Below are 18,473 nucleotides of genomic sequence, written 5' to 3'. Positions count from 1 at the left end.
TCTCCCCATGGCTGTCAATCTCCAAAACTCTAATATAGAAATTTGCAATGTCATTTCAGAATCAAAGAGAATCGTCAGTTCCCAACAACGCCATTTCAGAGCTCTCTCTCTTCTCTTCTTGTTTCCTTTGTCTATTTTCACATTCCTCTTTGTAAATTTCGAGAAAAACAATAGTCATTTCATCCATCTTCATCTTATTTGCCATAATATCCTCTTTTTGTGCTGTGGCTACTATAACATTTGCTACTTTTCATGGATATAACGGTCTACCTATCGACTTTTCCTCGATTCTTCTCTCTATTTTCCCCTTGTTTCTTCCCTTTCTTTCTACTTTCACACTCATCTTGGCTTTAATTTCCATATGCCTTGGCCTTCTTTTCCTTTTGATCTCCAACGGATTTCAACTCATGGGATTTGACATGAATTTGAACTCATTTTACTTTAATTCATATGTTACAATCATGATTGTAGTTGGAATATTTTTGGACATGAAATGGATGTTAGCAAATGTGATTATTGTGGTAGAAGGTAAAAGACGCTATGAACCTTTACGTAGAAGTGCTTATATGATGAAAAAATTGAAATGGGGGGCAATTTTGTCATTTCAGTTATTATAAATGAATTAAAAGTGATTAAGTGAAAAAAAATATTATTGCTATAAATGGTAAATATTTTTTTATTATAGTATATTTATGTAAGTTTCCCTTATATATTTATATATCATTGGAATTAGAGCTATCAATATAGGCTAGTTCACCTCATTCGATTAATCTATACAAACTTCAACATTTTACGAGTCAGATCGGACTAGCCCTTTTTGATGTGGACCGAAAAACGACCGCCCAACCCACAAGTACGTGGGTTACACCAAAGAGAATGTATATGAATATGCCTAAAAGAAACAGATATTTAATCATAATTTTGTTTCTGAGGTAAAATTTCAACTACTATTTCCAAAAAGGTTAAAGAAATTAAAAGCATATTTTAAAATAGATATATTAAACGATTCCATCACGTTTACCAAGGATATTCCCTTAGATTAGGGACTTGATTGAGAAATAAAGCAATTAATAAGGGTTGTTTTGGAAAAAGAGAAAGTCACAGGGCCAGTGTGACACAAAAAAAAGTGACAGGGAAGACTAGGGTCTCTCACAACTCTTTGAGGCAAAAAACCGGCACTTCATTGCTTTCTAAACTCGCCGGAGAAAAAGACGGAAATGCTCGCCGGTGTTCTCCGGCGTCCATAATCATTTCCGACAACAACGTCATCCAGATCTCCGGCAGCAATAATGGCTCACCACAACAAAACGACGTCGTTGATTAATCAACAAGTTCCTCTAGTCATAACACTCAATTGCATCGAAGACACTACGTTAGAACAAGAATGTCTCTCCGGCATCGCACTAATCGAACACGTCCCACTCAGCCGCTTAGCGGAAGCACGGATCGAGTCAGCTACAGCCGTACTTCTTCACTCACTAGCGTTCCTTCCACGCGCGGCACAACGCCGGCTCCGTTCATGGCAGCTTATTCTCTGTCTCGGCTCCTCCGACCGAGCTGTCGACTCAGCCCTCGCTTCTGACCTTGGACTTTCTCGGCTTGTTCATGTAGATGTTAACCGCGCTGAAGAGGTTGCGGATACTGTTATGGCTCTTATCCTTGGTTTGCTTCGCCGTACTCATCTTCTCTCTCGCCATACGTTATCGGCTTCCGGCTGGCTAGGCTCCGTTCAGCCTCTGTGCCGTGGAATGCGCCGCTGTCGCGGCCTTGTACTGGGAATTGTTGGTAGATCTGCGTCTGCAAGGTCTTTGGCTAACCGGAGTTTAGCATTCAACATGAGCGTGCTTTATTTTGATGTTGAGGTAGGTAAATTGATGAATTTTCGGTTTAAAATGTCAACTTTTCTGACTAGATTTCACAGTTAACTGTAATATATCAATCAATCAACATGATCCTGCTATATTATGATGTTGAGGCAGTGAAATTGATGATATTTCGGTTTAAAATGCTGACCTTATGACTAGATTTCACAGCTTAACTGAAATATATCATTCAATCAACATGATCCTGCTATACTTTGATGTTGAAGTAGGAAAGTTGATGTGTCCCGGTTGAAGATTTCAAGCTTGTATGAGTAGAGATTTCATTGATTAACTAAAATATATCATGTAAAACTACTAAAAATTCAATTTGGGTGTCCCCGTGTAAGAAGCACTTTGAAGGAAAATATCAAAGTATAGTGAAGGATTGCTGAGATAAGTACTAGTGTTTCATATCAATGCATGCTAACACATTTTTTTTTCTTAAATGTTTACAGGAAAATGGAAAAATGAGCAGACACTCTATTAGATTCCCACCTGCTGCCAGGAGAATGGATACCCTTAATGACTTACTCGCTGCAAGTGACCTGATATCATTACATTGTGCTCTAACAAATGAAACAGTTCAAATTATAAATGCAGATTGCTTGCAGCACGTAAAACCTGGTACTTCTTTTCTCTGGATATGTATCTGTAGTAGTTTCCTGTTGCCTCAATCCCACATTTCCCCTCTCAAAGGGGTGACTTGTTGATCATTTCATGCAGGGGCATTTCTTGTTAACACCGGTAGTTGCCAACTGTTAGATGATTGTGCTGTGAAACAACTTCTAATAGAGGGAAGCATTGCTGGCTGTGCTTTGGATGGTGCTGAAGGGCCACAATGGATGGAAGCATGGGTATGATGAATAGTCTTAGGGTATGATTGAGTGTTAGGAATATATTTGGTTAAGTAGCTCTTTTGTTGAATTCCTGTATAATGGCATGATTGCTAGTAAATAATGGTGAGACTGAATTTTCCGTCTTTGAAATTTGAATTACGATGTTTCTTCAAAATATCTTTCTTTTGTGCAAGAGAGAGTGAGAGGCCAATTTACAGCTGAAGCTCTTCTAAAAATGGTTTGCCAGGTGAAATTCATAAACCTGTGAGGGATGGTGTACTCATATAGGAAATTATTGAGAAAGTTGGTTATTGCCTTACTGTGAAAGCTTGCTTGTTCGAGAGATACTGTCCTGCAGTTTTGAGATTGAAAATTGGGTTGCGCATATTGAACTGAATTAATTTGAAGCACTGAGAATGAACTCTATTCCAAGGTGCTATTGCCCAAGTCCATGCACGCTAGTGATTTTTATCCTTAACTTTTAGACCGAACTCCGCCTGGTGTATATATACACTTAGGAACCAAAACATGTATGGGTGTAGTCTAGCAGGCATCCTTAATCTCCTACCTCGTCAAGGTGTATGCATTCTCAAAACACTTGTTTTGGTGAGAGATTAATGGAGATAGAGAAGTGTTTCAGGTTGCTGTTGAAATGCTTAGTTGTTCTGAACTTTTTGTTACTCCTTTCTCTTGTTATGCTCCATAAATAAAGTTGGGGTAGAGATCTGTCATTTCATCTTCACTTATGGATGATGTCGAGGTTATGACCCAAGTCCAACAACCTGAATGTTGTTGTTTTCAATTTTCTTTTCTTCTTTTGTTATTTCTTCTACTTCTGCAGTATTTTATATTGTTGCATTTGAAGGCCTTTATAGTAATTCATTATAAAAAAAGACCTTTGAAGTAATTAGGGTTGTGACTTGTACCTCATCGTGACATTTTTGCAGTGCCTGCTCTACTTTCTAGAAACTACCTGTCCAAGTTCCAACAACAACATACCCCGTGTAATCCCACAAGCGATCTACTTGTCCATGAGTAAAGAAAACTAATTCTCCTATCTTAAACACCGATTCTGATAATTCACTTGACTTTTGTAAAAATCTGTTTTTTCCTATAACCATCTTATACTTGTCCTTTTACAAATTTAAGCTAGTAGAAAGAAAGGAGAGAAAAAACTATGGACAATTTATAATTGTATAGCTGTGTCATTACTATCAAATCTTTGCCCTAGTATCACTAACTAAAAGTAGTTTCTTCTCGATTTAGTATAGTTACATTGTACAAATACTAAGTGGTATTTAATTAAGTTGTTCTGTAAGAAATTGTGTTGACTATGAGACACTATGAACTGATGTATTTCTGATATTTGAGTGAGCCTGGTAAGACCTGTATAGAGTTCTTATAAAGATTTACTTTTTTGAATTTTATGTTTTGTATACCTTGGACTTCAAGGGTTGTGAAATCCTTTTCCTTTTGCACCACTTTGTTTCCAATAGTAGTAAGATTGAGGATTATTAGGTGGAGATTGCCATGTTTGTTGGTGGTATCTGTTTGTCATATTTGGATTCATGGATTTATGTTAATTTGATTTCTGCAATATGCTATTTTGAATATAGTCCTTAATTGGAACTTACCTATTTCAAAAAAATAGAAAAAGAATATAGTCCTTAATTGGTTTCTTTTAATTGACGCAAGTAGATGTATGTTTGTATTAGGTAAGGGAGATGCCCAATGTCCTGATACTGCCGCGCAGCGCAGATTATAGTGAAGAAGTGTGGATGGAAATAAGGGAGAAAGCTATTTCTATGCTGCAGTCATTCTTCTTGGATGGTGTTGCTCCAAAGGATTCAGTGTCCGATGAAGAAGAGGAAAGCGAGATAGGGTATGACAATGAAGTTCACCAAATACAAGATGTTGAAAGCACGCTGCAGGGTTCTCCTAGTCAGCAGGCCATTGAAGATGTTGCAGAGAGCTCTCAGAAAAGATTAGCGAGTGTCTCGAGGGAATCACCTAGTCAGCTTCAAGGCTCCATGGTATCTCAAAATAGTTCTGGTAGATCTGAAGTAAAGAGAAGTCGATCAGGTAAAAAGGCTAAAAAGCGGCATGGGCGCCAAAAATCACGACACAAAGTGGATGAACATTTGGCATTTGAAAAGGAGAGTATGTCACACCATGAAGATGGGGCAACAATGAGCGGAACAGATCAAGGTGTGAGTTCCAGTTCACGTTTTGCTTCTCCAGAAGATTTAAGAGGTAGAAAGACATCAATTGAATCAATACAGGAATCATCAGTGGAGCATCTATCAAAAAAAGGCATAAATCTCAGCAGAAAATCTTCAGAACTGCTGAAGGATGGTTATGTAATAGCTTTACATGCAAGACATCATCCCGCTTTGCATGTCTCCAGACAAAGAGTTAAAGGGGGTGGTTGGTTCCTCGACACAATGTCAGATGTTACAAAAAGAGACCCAGCGGCACAGTTCCTTGTGGTTTTTAGGAGCAAGGTATGCCTGACAAGAAATTTTCTTTTCCAGTTGTTGCATAGCTGCCCTCTACCTTCAGTTTGTGGGTAACTATCAGCATAGTGCTTTGGGTTGTGTTGAGGGGGTGTGGGTGAGGAGAACTAGGAGCCATTGGGAAACTTCTGCAAAATGTTTCAGAAAGAAATTTCTGCAAAAAGAAAATATATGGATTATTATAGTTCTTTTTGTGTGCTGTTTCGAGAGTAGAAGAACTTGTTGCCAACCCCCTCAAGCCACGTATAAATATATAGTTTCTTCTAAAAACTGTTCTCAGAAACTTCTAGAAAAAAAATTAAAAAATACATTTTTTCAAAAACATTTCCTCAAACTAATGCTTTGTGAACACATATAATAACTCTGAGGTTCTCCTCTTTCAGGATACAATTGGGTTGAGATCATTTACTGCTGGAGGGAAGTTACTGCAGGTATGTTTTATCACTGTAATTCTTGTTATAAGACATCGTTGACCAAACCATTAGGAAACTGCAAAAGCTTTGAAGTTAAATTGTTGCTTCTACATGCTAGGAACTTTAAGTTTGAGATCACTTGCGTATTAATTCACTTGGACAAACATAAAACTCTGGATGAATAGTCCTTGTATTTATTTCATCAGAATAATTCTTATTTTATATGTAGAAATTTTTTACCCCTCTCCGCAGAAGATGCTGTAGCTTTCCAATTGATCTTTGTTCTACGTACTTAATTTTGGTAGTGTATAAAATACTTTCTCTATGTTATAAGTTAGCATCAATAGCTGAGGTAGAAGTTCATTTCCATATACCTAGTTGCTATTAAGAAGTTATTCGCTCCAAAATTTGAGGGACTTTTGTGTTGGTGAAGTTCTAAATTTGTCGATATAAAACTTTAGGAATTAGAGATATTAGAATTGTTGCATCCGTTCTTTTGTGGATTTCCAGCTTGCTTGATTTTCTTGGTATTCATATATAAGCGGTGATTTCACCCTGACCCCGATTTTGCAGATAAATAGGAGAATGGAATTTGTATTTGCAAGTCACAGTTTTGATGTTTGGGAGAGTTGGACATTTGAAGGCACTATGGAAGAATGTCGACTAGTTAACTGTAGGAATCCTCTGGTAAGTTCTTGTTCTGCCTCAGACATTCAGGACTCTAGCTCCCGTGCCCCATCGCATGATAGTTACTTACTGTAATTATTTTGGTATTATGTCCCCAGTACATATCTTTTCCGTTTCTTTGAACAGTGGTTTTTGATCGAGTGGATCACTACATCCATTGGGAGATCAGTTATTTAAGAATACTTATTCTCTATCATCCACTTTAGAAATAACCAATATTTTTGTGTTGCCATCACTGCAACCTGCAGGCTGTTTTGGATGTACGTGTTGAAGTACTTGCAGCTGTTGGAGAAGATGGTATCACTCGATGGCTTGACTAAGCAGTTGCGCATGATTCTTTAACATATGCTGTGCTGATGCATTTGGAATATTTACTTTACCACAAGTAGTTTTGTAAAGCATTGAGTCTCCCTCAAAGCAAGAGTTGTAAGTTTTTAAATGTAACTTTCATTATTGCCTCCTGTCAGGGTTCTTTCTTTCCGTGACAATGGCTTATTGTAATTTGAGGATTCAGAATAGGCTTGCCTTTTGTTTTGACTGTTGCTTTTTTTAAATGGACGTTTGCATGCTTTGCGAGTAAAGAGTAGTGTAGTACATAATGATACTTCATAGCTGCTAACTCAAAATCTTCAATCCCTGTAGCACCAAAGTTTTGTTCCAGCATAAGTAAAAGATTATTGCGAGGTAATTTCTTCTAATCTATCTAGACAATTCCTGTGCAGACATTTTGAATAATCCGCTTTTATCTACATGTTATTATACTGTAAATTAGATATTGTACTTGCTAATATTAGATAGCAAAATTTTATTTTTTTAACAAAAATATGTGGTCAATCAGTGATCCGTTAGCTCTACCTTTTTATCTGTACCTAAGCTGTAACATTAGCTATGTGTGAACAAAGAAGAAGGAATCTGCCTTTAAAGCCAAATCACTAGTAAATAAATGGTTAATCTTTTTTCTCAACGTCCAAGTGAAGTTTTTTGTGGCAGATGAGGCACAACTAATACTCTAATCGTATGTGTGTGAGGACATCGTATGTAACATGGACAACCCTAAATTCAAATGAATTCCTTAATACTAACCTAAAGTTTTAAATTCAATCTTCTTATTTTAGATTACAAGAGGCCAGAGGATAAGAATGAGACAATCAATTAGCAGATTTATGATAGCGCACAAAACTACAAAACGCCAAAAACTAAAAGAAACAGATAAATAGCCATTTCATATTTTCTAGAGGTTAGCTGACAATAAATTGCAATAGGTATCAATACTCGACTAGTGAATTATTGTAGCTTGCGCAGAATGTCCATATATACCAAGAATTTAGTCACTTACACTTTGTTTGGATTATTGTTACCCATTATTTCATAATGTATTGTATTGTATTGTACTGTATTGTATGGTAGATACAATGTTCGACTAGATTATATTGTTTGTTGCTCTTTAATAATATCTTAATTGTTTGATTTGATTGTATTGTACTGTATTATAATTTATAAATTTACTTAAATATCCTTAATTATTTTAGGATTGGAGATTTGACTAGATTTAAATAATTAAGATAAAGGATAAAATATTAATTTAAAATATTATGTAAAAGTATAATTGAAAAAAAGAAATTAAGTAACAATGAGAACACACTAAATTGGTTGTTCCACAAAATAGGGGTTTCCATTGTTACGAAACAATAAAATTTAAGTACAATACATTTTAAGTAACAATCAAAACAAACATTATAAATATAGTAACAATATAATATAATACAATGGATAACAATGATCCAAACATAATGTTAAAAAAGAAAAAAAAGTCAATCAGAAAGGCGACTTCTTTGTGATGCGTGGCTATAATTTTTTTTGGTTTACCAACTCCGTACTAAAAAGATTTTTCAACCTCCGTTGCTCTACATACTTTGTTTAGTAACATGTGAATATATATTTTAAAAGGAAAAGACAAGCGGTAGAAAGGAAAAATTGACTATTTTATCCTTAACAAAAAAATCTTAAATTCAATTAAAATTGTGTCATACTCAAAAAATGTTATAACTATAATTTAAATTTAATTAAAATTTAACGTAGACTCCGAACTTACTAAACAAAAAAGGTGGGGATGAATATAAAAATGTGTGGTTATTAAAGAGTTAAGTACAGGTCCCCACTAATTAAAATACTAAAAAATAATGGCCTCACATGACTACTAGTCATACTTGTATGATATAAACTTTCTAGAACCTGCCATTTGTTGAGAAATGCAAAACTCATTTCCACCTTCCAATTAATTACACGTGGACGTTCATGATCACAATTTTCCCTCCATTTGCAATGATGTCGGTTAATCATCTCTCTATATATACACAATACATTTCTCTTCAAATAAATTTCCATTTCATAAACGAAACAGACCATAGAGAACACTCAAAAAGCTGAAGTTTCTGTTGCTATATATTGATATACATAATAACATATGGTGTCTGTATATCCAACACCACCGGGTCAAGATTTTCACTACATGGGGGATCCGATGAAAACGGGTCTTATGGGTTTGCATCCGGTGCAGTCGGGTACTAGTATACATGGGAATTTGAATTTGGATTCGAATACAGGTTTGGTGGTGTCTGATGATCACAGCAAGAAGACACGGAAGCCTTATACGATTACTAAGTCTAGGGAGAGTTGGACTGAGCAGGAGCATGACAAGTTTCTTGAAGCTCTTCAATTGTGAGTCTCTCTCTGTTTTTATATTAGCTCAAGGCACTTGTTTGTGTTTTGCTGTTTTATGTATGGTGGATATCACTTCTTGTTGTTGAGGAAGTTGAATAGGACTAGAATAAAATGGAAGCTTTGTACTTTTTAGGTTATGTTATGAAATGGGAAATTGTTAAAACATTGTGGAGTAGGTGAAGGGGAATATGGAGAGGGGAGAAGGATGGACGCAGGAGCTCTGAATTAGGGAACAAGGATCAACTTTTAAGTTATAGTATATCTGCAAAGTTGCCATGTTGGTGTAACAGGGTCAATGAGGGTTCATATAGCCGACCCCGATTTGCCTGGGATTGAGGTGTAGTAGTTGTTATATCTGGTGCAAAGTCGTCCTAGAGGCACTGGTTGTAACAAGGCTGGTTGGCGGCAAAAATCTACCTAGCTATTGAAAAAAATTAGCTAGTCTTAACCATACATGGCACCATGTTTTGACCAGCTACAGGGGATCAAAAAGTAGGAACCAAGAAGCAAAACTCATTACCTCATTTTTTAAATAAATCTCACTCTCGTTGATTGTCATTGATGGTACATACTTATTAAAATCAAAGCTACACATCTGAGGTATGGAGAAACATTATAGGCCGCATCATAAATGCAAAGTCTAGTCCTGGTTGCGATGACTTTGAGTAGGCTATCAAAGCTACTTACTAGTAAGAAGAAAAACGAAATCAGTCTATATGGGAAGGTAACAATCTCTTGGGGCTTGGCCAAAGCTTCAATAGAGGGAAAAGTGGGAGCTGAGAAGAAAAGTTGCCCATCTAATGTTGTCATTGATGTTATGCACTTACTATAATTAAACCTTGATAAATGTAAGGAGAAGTCTTTCAAGTGTTTATTCTATCATAGACTATATTCAACTTTGCCACTGTGGTAAGCTATGTGCCAACACTTGTGACCTCTAGCTGACAAGCTAAAAAGAAATCGAGGCTCGGATAGTTCTCGAGGTTTAGCTTTAGGATAACGGATAGTATCTATTCTGGAGTCTCAATCAAGAGTCATGGAAAAAGCATATCCTAAATTTTTGTGACTTGTTCTTTCAGGTTCGACCGTGATTGGAAAAAGATTGAAGCATTTGTTGGGTCGAAGACTGTTATCCAGGTAGTTTGTTAGTCAGATGGTTTTCATTTGTTGACTTATTTGTTCTTTTTTCCCGATCTGAAAGAATATCTGATATCTGATGTGTTCTGTAGACAAAAGAAATAATGTTTATCTTAGTTATCTAGCAAAAATTTTCCTTCAGATTGAGAGTGTATATTTATCGTCAGCGAAGGTAGATTCTAGTTGTGCAACATTTGATTTTCTTGAATTGACCAACTGTGTTCTATTATGTAGTTGTGATCTAGGGTGGTTTGTGCTTCTCCTGTTCTCCCTTTACCTTCACAACGTGTATGAACTGTAAGCACAAAGAAATGTGCGTGTAAGAAACAACAAAGACTGTCAAGAAAACTAGAAATGGGGTGGGCTCTAGACTGGAAGGATGGTAAAGTGAATGGTAGTCAAAGTGATATAAAACAAGTGAAAGTAAAATTTAGGTATGAAAATGTTGTGTAGACAGATACAAAATTTTGGTAGTACTTTCTCTTGGATACCGAGGGGAGCCACCTCTTATCTCTTGTTCAAAATTAGTCATGGTGTTCCAGAATGCGACTTAAGTATCTCTCACCTGGACGCAGATATTGTATCGTATTTCCTCATCTCCTACCTCTCTGTTTATCTACCAAGGTATGCAGGATAGAAAGATTTTTGTGAGAATACCCAATGACTTTCTTATATGTCAATGAAGACTTAAATTCACCCAGAACGTATGTATGTGTATGTCTATACATACATACAAGCAATTTTCTTACAACTGTTCGACAAAACTGTTCTCAATCATGTTATTTCTTCTTCCCCATCCGCATTTGACAAGATAACTTCTTCTTTTTTTTTCCTTCTCAAAATAACTAGAAAAAAGGGCTTATCTTTTGTTTATCTTATGCTGACCCAGTACAACTTGCTTAGAAAGTGTTTGATTATGAAACTTGCCATTTTCTATGACTTATCACACGTTTACAAGAGCCCTTAATGGTATTAAAACATGTAACTGATGAGGAGCAATACTTCACATAATTTTCTGTCAAACTATTTAAATGCTAAATGCATTAGTCTTTTAGCCCAGAGTGTTCAAGAATTATTTTAGGAGAAACATCTGTTGTATGCTGGTGAAGAACTAATATCAGCTCAATGTCTAGGTCGTGTGCCAGTTGCCTGGTCACAGTTTCACTATTATGTTTTATATTTTGATATGCGTCAATGTACTAAAGAGCAAGCTATGCAGATACGTAGCCATGCACAGAAATACTTTCTGAAGGTCCAGAAGAGTGGAACTAGTGAACATGTACCTCCCCCACGCCCAAAGAGAAAAGCTTCTCATCCTTATCCACAAAAAGCTCCTAAAAAGGGTAGGGATAATGTCAATCATCTATTTGTTTGTTACAACAGATCGGACTGAAACTGATTCTAGCTTGTATTGTTGTATCTGCCTTCAACAGTTATTTCCCAAGTCGGCAGCATCCAATTTCAACCTCCTGGTGCCCTGCCTGAACCCGGATTTGGTATCGGGCCCGATCCTTTATCAGTACCTGGAAATACAATTAATTTTTCTCCCTGGACTTACGACAATGTGCCTGCCATTAGCACGATACAGATGAGAAAAGGTATGTGTCTGATGATATTAAGGAGATACATATAAGTGATTCTTAGCGCCTTGCTCAAGAAGAACTACAAGTTGAATTTTGTTGTTCTCAGATGACGCACAATTATCCAGTGGAGGAGTCAAGCAAAATTGCAGCAGCAGCAGTAATGAAAACAACCCTAGGATTAATAAGACTAAAGAGAGCAATGACCAAAATGAGAGCCAGAAGCAAATGAAAGGTGAGTGTTTTTGTTACTCGGGATGTGACCCAGTCTAAGCTGGTGAAAATATTTGTGACACTTGCGCTGCCTGTGAAGGCCTCTTAGCTGACTTTTGCCCAGCCTAAGCTGGTGAAATATTTGTGACACTTGCGCTACTGTGTAGGCCTATAAGCTGACTTTCTCGTTTTATCAATGTACTTCTTTGGTTGGATCCTTTCCCGTCACCCTTTTGGTGCATAAACAATTAGAACAAATTTCATATATCAAAATATAAATATGTACGGAATGTGTATTGGCTTGTAAAGAAATTGTGTGCTAGCGCTCACTAACATGATGTAAAATGCTCAGTAGAACTGTATGTTATAGCAAAGCATTCTCTTCTGCCCCAGTTAGGTTTTGTGACTGATCTTTTCCTACTAACCTAAGTAGTGTGTGACAGTTAGGCCTAAACTGGGTGTTAGTCGATTGGTAGGTGCTTGGGATGGATTGTGGAATGCTTGTAGAAATGTCAGATTATTTGTTTTTGGAGTTTGATGTTGTTTCGGTCGATATATAGAGCAATTTACTGGTGGAAAAAGATTATCTGACCAACTGAACCTTATGGGAAAGTTCCCCCGTTATAGAAATAGAACAGATTTCTATGCTAAGATGTTTATTTAAGCAGCCTCAACTTCTTTCACTTTTTCATCTCCAATACTGCTCTTCGAAGGTGGAAGTAACACTGGCTTTCCCCCTCACCTTCTCAGTTGTGTATATGGATGGCTATTCCTAGATGTAACAAGAAATAGTGGCAACTTTTGTTTGCCTAATAGTCGAATTTAGGCAAAGGAGTTGTTCATGGGTTAAAATCAGGTACATGAAGGAAACAGAGAAGAAAGTGGAAAGTACTAGGAAATCTAATGGGAGCCAGGGAGATATTCCCGGAAGAGAAGGTTGTTAGGACGAGACTGAGAAAATGTATTATCACATGACATTTATACGGCATTGCACATGATAACTGTACATTTTGCAGCAGTGTGTATTTACAAAATTCTGATAGTAGTTAGGTAGCATTAAGTCTGTTGGGGTAAAAGGGACCAAATTCATTTGTCCTATATTGCATGTAAGCAGATGGAGAAAGGCTATATTTGGTTTCCTTGTGCTCTTTATTTTATTCTCATTTAGTTCCATCTGTTCATGTCATGCTAGAAGGATGTGTTGCAGTACCAAGTCAGAGATCACTGTTACTTCTTTCTTTGCAGTTATTTTTATCTTCTCAAAGCTTTATTAATTCAACATATTGATTTGTTTTCCTTTGCTTTGTAAATTGCAGTTATGCCAGACTTTGCTCAAGTTTACAGCTTCATTGGCAGTGTCTTTGATCCAAGTACGAGGGACCACTTACAGAGATTAAAAAAGATGGACCCCATTGATATCCAGACGGTATGTTGGAATTAAATTAGCAGACGTATATGTTGATGTTAGTTCCAGTTTGCAATTCACGTGATGTATAGTTGTGAACAAAGAAAGGTGCAGAGACACTTATGTTGCATGTTGTAACTCTGTACATGAAGCATATATCCTTAGCTTGGAATTGAGGCGTAGTTGTGTTTGTTGTATATGAGGTGTAAATCTTATACTCGTCTGATCCTAACTGAGATGACCTGACCTTCTTTGACTGCCATGTTGATAGAGAACTTGAATGGTTAATTTTATAGGTTAACATTGAATAGACAGAAAGAATTTCTCTCTCTGCCTCTGCAAATTGCAGTAAAGCCTTGGTTCCTGGAGTTTTAGATTCTTCAGATTGGGGGGGGATGTTAACTTTGTCAGACCTCAGATATCCACTACTGCATGCTGACATGGAAGTCTATGAATGGCTTCATCTCACTTGACTGAAAGATACTGTTTTGTTGGTTTGCAGGCACTGATGTTGATGAAGAATCTATCCTTCAATTTATCGAGTCCTGAATTTGAGGATCATGTAAGTCACAATCTGTCAATTTCATCATATCTTAATCAGTAAAGGCTTATGTGATGTGATCTAGTTAGAAGTCTCAAGGTCTTAATAGAGCTGGAGAAATTACACTTGGTTCTTTTGGAGAAGGATTATGTTTCTTTTTTATTGTGGTTTCTGATATGCGGAGTCTTATTTTTTTGAGTATCTTCTTGTACCCGTGATGCAATAGTTTGTATTGTTAAGAAACCAAGTCGCGAAATTTCTTTTTTTCTGGGGAATTCTCATTTGTTGAGTTGGACATGAGCTCAGGTTGTCTTGGGCTTTGACCACGTATAGCTCAGGCTACAGTTTCTAAGCTTTCTGGGATCATGAGTCTAGATATGAACAGGCGTTCTCAAATTATAGTTGGGAGCCGTCTGCATTCTCAAATTACAATTGGGAGTTACACTTGTGGCTGATTTTGATCTACTATATATAGGCACTAAATACCTTCCCTAGATGCATCTCTTGTTTTCACTCTTCATTCACCTAGCCGCATGCATCCCTTTGGCGGCCCCCTCTATAGTCACATCCAAGGATCGTTTGTTTGCAGTAATGGATTTTGATTATCACAGCATCCTTGCAATCTTTGTCCTTTTCTATATTTTACCATTGTTCTGTGTGGTCAACGGCGTCACACCACTAAGTTATCTTAACTTAGTTTTTGCTTAGTATTTTGTATTTCTTCTGAAAGTTTATGGGATACTTTGAAGCGATTTTGAGTTTTGAAAGGACTATTGTTAAACTTTTGTTTTAATCTTTTTATTCTTTTTGTGAGAAGTTGCATTTCTGGATAGCTTTTTGGCTTGTTAACCCCATCTTGGGTAAGATTGCAGAAATGTCTGTTTTTAAAATAAGCTTCCGGAGAAAACTCAAACCAGATACTTTCTAAAATCGAGTGTGCCTCGAGAAACCTCTCACGAATACGAGAAGCTTCACAGAATAGAAAGAAAATAAATCATTCATAGATGCAAGCTTTTCCTGTTGGCCTAAGGACTTGCAAGTTTTGATGTATTGAGATCTAATTTTCTGTACCTACATTAGGGTGTTACTTTAATCAAGTAAAGAAAATAAGATGTGGTGGTACATACCAAATTGACGAAGTCTTTGTAGAAGCATGAGATGAATGGTTACGCTTAGTGCTGCAGTATGTTTTTTGAAATTGCTTTCAGAAGTTGTGATTAAGTTAATATTTGGTAAAGTTGTGTGAGGCGAGAAGTTGTACTCTACATAAAGAGGCCAGCCATCGCCAAGTGGAGAAGATGAGTCGTAGATGTGTCGTTTCTCAAGTCAATGAATCAAGTTAAAATTTGACCTGGCTGGCAGGGATGGCTCTATAGTGTAAAAAAGAAAAAGATATGTGCCTTGAGCCCCAAAAATTTAAGGGGCCTCATTTTTAATAGTCATAGGTTATAAGTTATTATTTTTAATTAATAGTCATAGGTTATAAGTTATTATTTTTAATTAATGTTGAATACTATTTGTAGAATAAGTGAACTTTTCATGAATAATGAAGAAAATATTAGAAGAAATTTGACATATTTGGCGTACAATATCTCATGAAAAAAAATTTAAAATATGAATAATTGTATCATCAATTGAAAACTAGAAGAAATTAATCACATCAACTTTAAGGCTCATTTGATTTTTGCTTTAGGCCACTAAAATACTTAAGCCGCTTCTGCTGGCTGGGGCGCAGCTTGGCCCAGTGTATATGCGTTCTTATTTTCCGTCTTCTTTCTGGAAAGTAAGTAGACAGCAACAAATGGATGTCGAGATAGATAAAATAAGAAATGAATTATGATCTGGAGTAAGGTCCCTGTGGATTTTTTACCTCCTATATCCATTGGGGTCTTCACTGTCACTAGGATAAATGTTGCATAGTATGAAACCTAAATGAATTGGTCAGTAATCCATTGTTTATCACTCTTATCTTATTTATTATTTGATCTTATTCGTTATCCCATGCTTGGTTCAGAGGAGGATGCTTTCATCATATGGCCTGGGTGCTGAAAAAGATAAAATGGACCTTCCTATAAAATCTGATTTCAGAGGTAACGCCATCCGAGCTATCTAAAGGAGGCTGGAGGAAGGTTCAGATGATTCATGCTCATTGCATATGATTGGTGGAGACAATTGTACGAAGAGAATGGTGTAATGTAAAGATGTTTTGCTTGTGCATCTAGTGTGTTCATATGCTTCAAACAAGCATGTTGCCATCTCCATCCTGTATATATCTCGTTGGGGGAACAATGCGGGAGTATGCTTTAAGAGGTTGTATCTTGTATGTACTTGTGGAGAGTAGATATGTAGGCTTGATCAGCTGTATTATAGATTATGTAGTGCTTGTGTTGTATGTTGTAGAGGGCTGTGCCCCTCATTGGTTCTGTCCTAAGAAACGCCCAATGAATCAGACACTTTGTAGCAGTAGTGTGTTTGACATGTGGAGAAGAAACGAAAATGACCTCTTGTGTTTTGATGTAAATGGATCAATGACATAATGCTTGTGAAAAAATAGTATTGGTGGAGAGGAATCAAAAAGTGTTACAATAAAGAGGTGTATATCAACTGAACTATTACGATTTGTTCCCCATTGATTCATAATTATCCTCCTAATAGGCCATTCAAAGCACAAATGACTGAGAAACTTTATCTTTCACTTCTAAAAATATGAATCAATGGGGAACAAATCAAACAATAGAGGAAAAGAAAATCAAAAAACTTCAGCACCAATTCAAGCAAGTCAATCATAGAAGTAGTATGAAGGTTAAAGAATTCACTAATGTACCTAAAATTGATGATGAAGTAAGTATATTCAGTTCAAGATTAAACCTGCGTAAAGTAATCTCACTTCTTTGAACCTGAAGCTATCCCATCTATTCTGTCAACAACTTTCTTCTTCATCTCTTTCATCGTGCGATCTAACTCATCAAGTTCATCCATACCCATATCATCAAGTGGCACCTCCAGTCCCAAGGTCACATAATCTTCCACTGCCTCTTCATCAACCGGAACAACTTCACCGATCTCCGGAGCAGATGTGGCAGCAATGTAGCGATTCACCACGGTGTCAACAGAGGGATGACCGAATGCAAAGATATTGCCGGCCAAAGAAAACGTGATCACAGCCGCTTCAGCGTCGCATCTTTTGACCAACTCCTTGGTTTTCTTAAACAGACCTTGTCTACGTTTTGTGAAAGTGGTATGCCTTTTAGCCTTATCCTCAATTTTCTTGATTTCAACTTTTGTACGTACCATGGTTGGCAGAAATTAACCTGCAAGGGTTTAAATCTAGGGTTTTAACTTCTTTTACACGTAAAAAGAAGAAGAAAGCCGTAGCATTCACTAGAAAATTAAACCCTAGATCTTCTGAACCAATTTTGTGAAGTGAATTAAGAATTCATACAGAGAAATCATAGACAGAAACTAAACTACTACTTCAAATATTGATACGAATGATTAGTATAGAAACCTGATGATTCCATTGAAGTTGATAACAAGTTAGTACAATTCAATGGATACGGAAGTAAAACCAACAAAAGCGAGCGAGCGAGAGAGAAAAAATCACCAATGGCGTTTTCTCTTCTCTTCTAGACGAAAGAACTTCGCTTTGCCGCCAAGCAACAGAGAGGCGCCTTATTTGTTAATGCGAGGGGATGAGGGTATTGCGAGACTATTATATATAGGGGCGGGAATTCATTTAGAGAAAAAAATTTGAGGTTTTTTTCTTCTTTTTTTTTCAAAAAAATAAAAATCCTAGTAAAGGTTTTAAATCATCACAAATCGATTTTGTTTGGTTTAGTTTTGGATTTTTCAAAATCGATAGTATTTGATTTAATTTGGTTATGATCTTGTTCGAAAAAATCGAAGAAACAACTGAACAAAATTAACAAATTATATACATAATTTCTATCCTAATATATTGTTTTTATAGATAATTTTAAAGATCTTATTTATGTTTTCATCAAAATATATTTATAATTTACTTATGAAAGCAAAAATTTTCAAGTGAGAACATTTATTTTATTGAGTTTATCATTTTCATGTATATGAATGTCTAAAGTTAAGCTTTATTGATAGTTAATTAAGTGATCAAAACATTTGTAATGTCAAATCATTTTAACTATTTTTCGTTCTAGGCAAAATAGATAATTTTGAAGCTTTATTCATAGTAAATTAAGTGATGAAACACATGTGATGTCAATCATTTTAAGTATCTTTTTGTTTTGAATAGATTGTTATCACTTTTTCACATTTTACATGAAATGTTTCTTTTATTTTTTGTGTATGATTAATAATTAAATCACTAAAACAAACCAAATCAAAATTGATACCAACCAAACTCATAATATATATATATACACACACACTCATTCATTCACCTAATGTTGGGGCCAAAAAAAAAAATTTATCTAATATTATTCATGCACCTTATGCTAAGCACTGAGTGTGATGCGGAGTATTAAAGCACAATGTTGTAGGGTGTTAAAGCTTTGGAGTGTAAGTTAAGTCCAAAATCTAATTTC

General features: G+C 36.1%; 3 protein-coding genes across 4 annotated transcripts; 2 read left to right on the top strand and 1 right to left on the bottom strand.

Annotated features, from left to right (window-relative positions):
• Positions 1-1,069: 1,069 nt before the first annotated feature.
• Positions 1,070-6,895, top strand: LOC101253532 (C-terminal binding protein AN). The gene is made up of 7 exons (XM_004229856.5): positions 1,070-1,862; positions 2,318-2,486; positions 2,586-2,716; positions 4,414-5,202; positions 5,598-5,645; positions 6,201-6,314; positions 6,563-6,895. Exons 1-7 carry the CDS (start codon positions 1,290-1,292, stop codon positions 6,632-6,634), a joined length of 1,896 nt encoding a protein of 631 aa, XP_004229904.2. The 5' UTR covers positions 1,070-1,289; the 3' UTR covers positions 6,635-6,895.
• A 1,686-nt stretch (positions 6,896-8,581) lies between these two features.
• ARS1 (R1-MYB type transcription factor ARS1) lies at positions 8,582-16,432 on the top strand. Its single transcript, NM_001353764.1, is given in 8 exon segments — positions 8,582-9,032; positions 10,115-10,172; positions 11,392-11,515; positions 11,606-11,770; positions 11,862-11,987; positions 13,282-13,391; positions 13,873-13,932; positions 15,926-16,432. Coding segments are annotated over 8 exon segments (996 nt in total). The 5' UTR covers positions 8,582-8,778; the 3' UTR covers positions 16,025-16,432.
• A 35-nt stretch (positions 16,433-16,467) lies between these two features.
• On the bottom strand, positions 16,468-17,600 carry LOC101244319 (MADS-box transcription factor 47-like). 2 transcript variants are annotated; one of them, XM_004229908.4, is made up of 2 exons: positions 17,516-17,600; positions 16,468-17,222 (listed from the first exon to the last, which is right to left on the bottom strand). In XM_004229908.4, exon 2 carries the CDS (start codon positions 17,203-17,205, stop codon positions 16,795-16,797), a length of 411 nt encoding a protein of 136 aa, XP_004229956.2. In that variant the 5' UTR covers positions 17,206-17,222; positions 17,516-17,600; the 3' UTR covers positions 16,468-16,794. The 2 variants fall into 2 exon arrangements, with proteins under 2 accessions (XP_004229956.2, XP_010326646.2); XM_010328344.4 differs by having other exon boundaries at positions 17,420-17,557.
• Between the last annotated feature and the right edge of the window lie 873 nt (positions 17,601-18,473).

This window comes from Solanum lycopersicum, chromosome 1 (assembly GCF_036512215.1).
Source record: "Solanum lycopersicum chromosome 1, SLM_r2.1".
Lineage (NCBI taxonomy): Eukaryota > Viridiplantae > Streptophyta > Magnoliopsida > Solanales > Solanaceae > Solanum > Solanum lycopersicum.
Note: the sequence above shows the minus strand (reverse complement) of the source record. Positions and strands in the feature narration are given on the sequence as shown.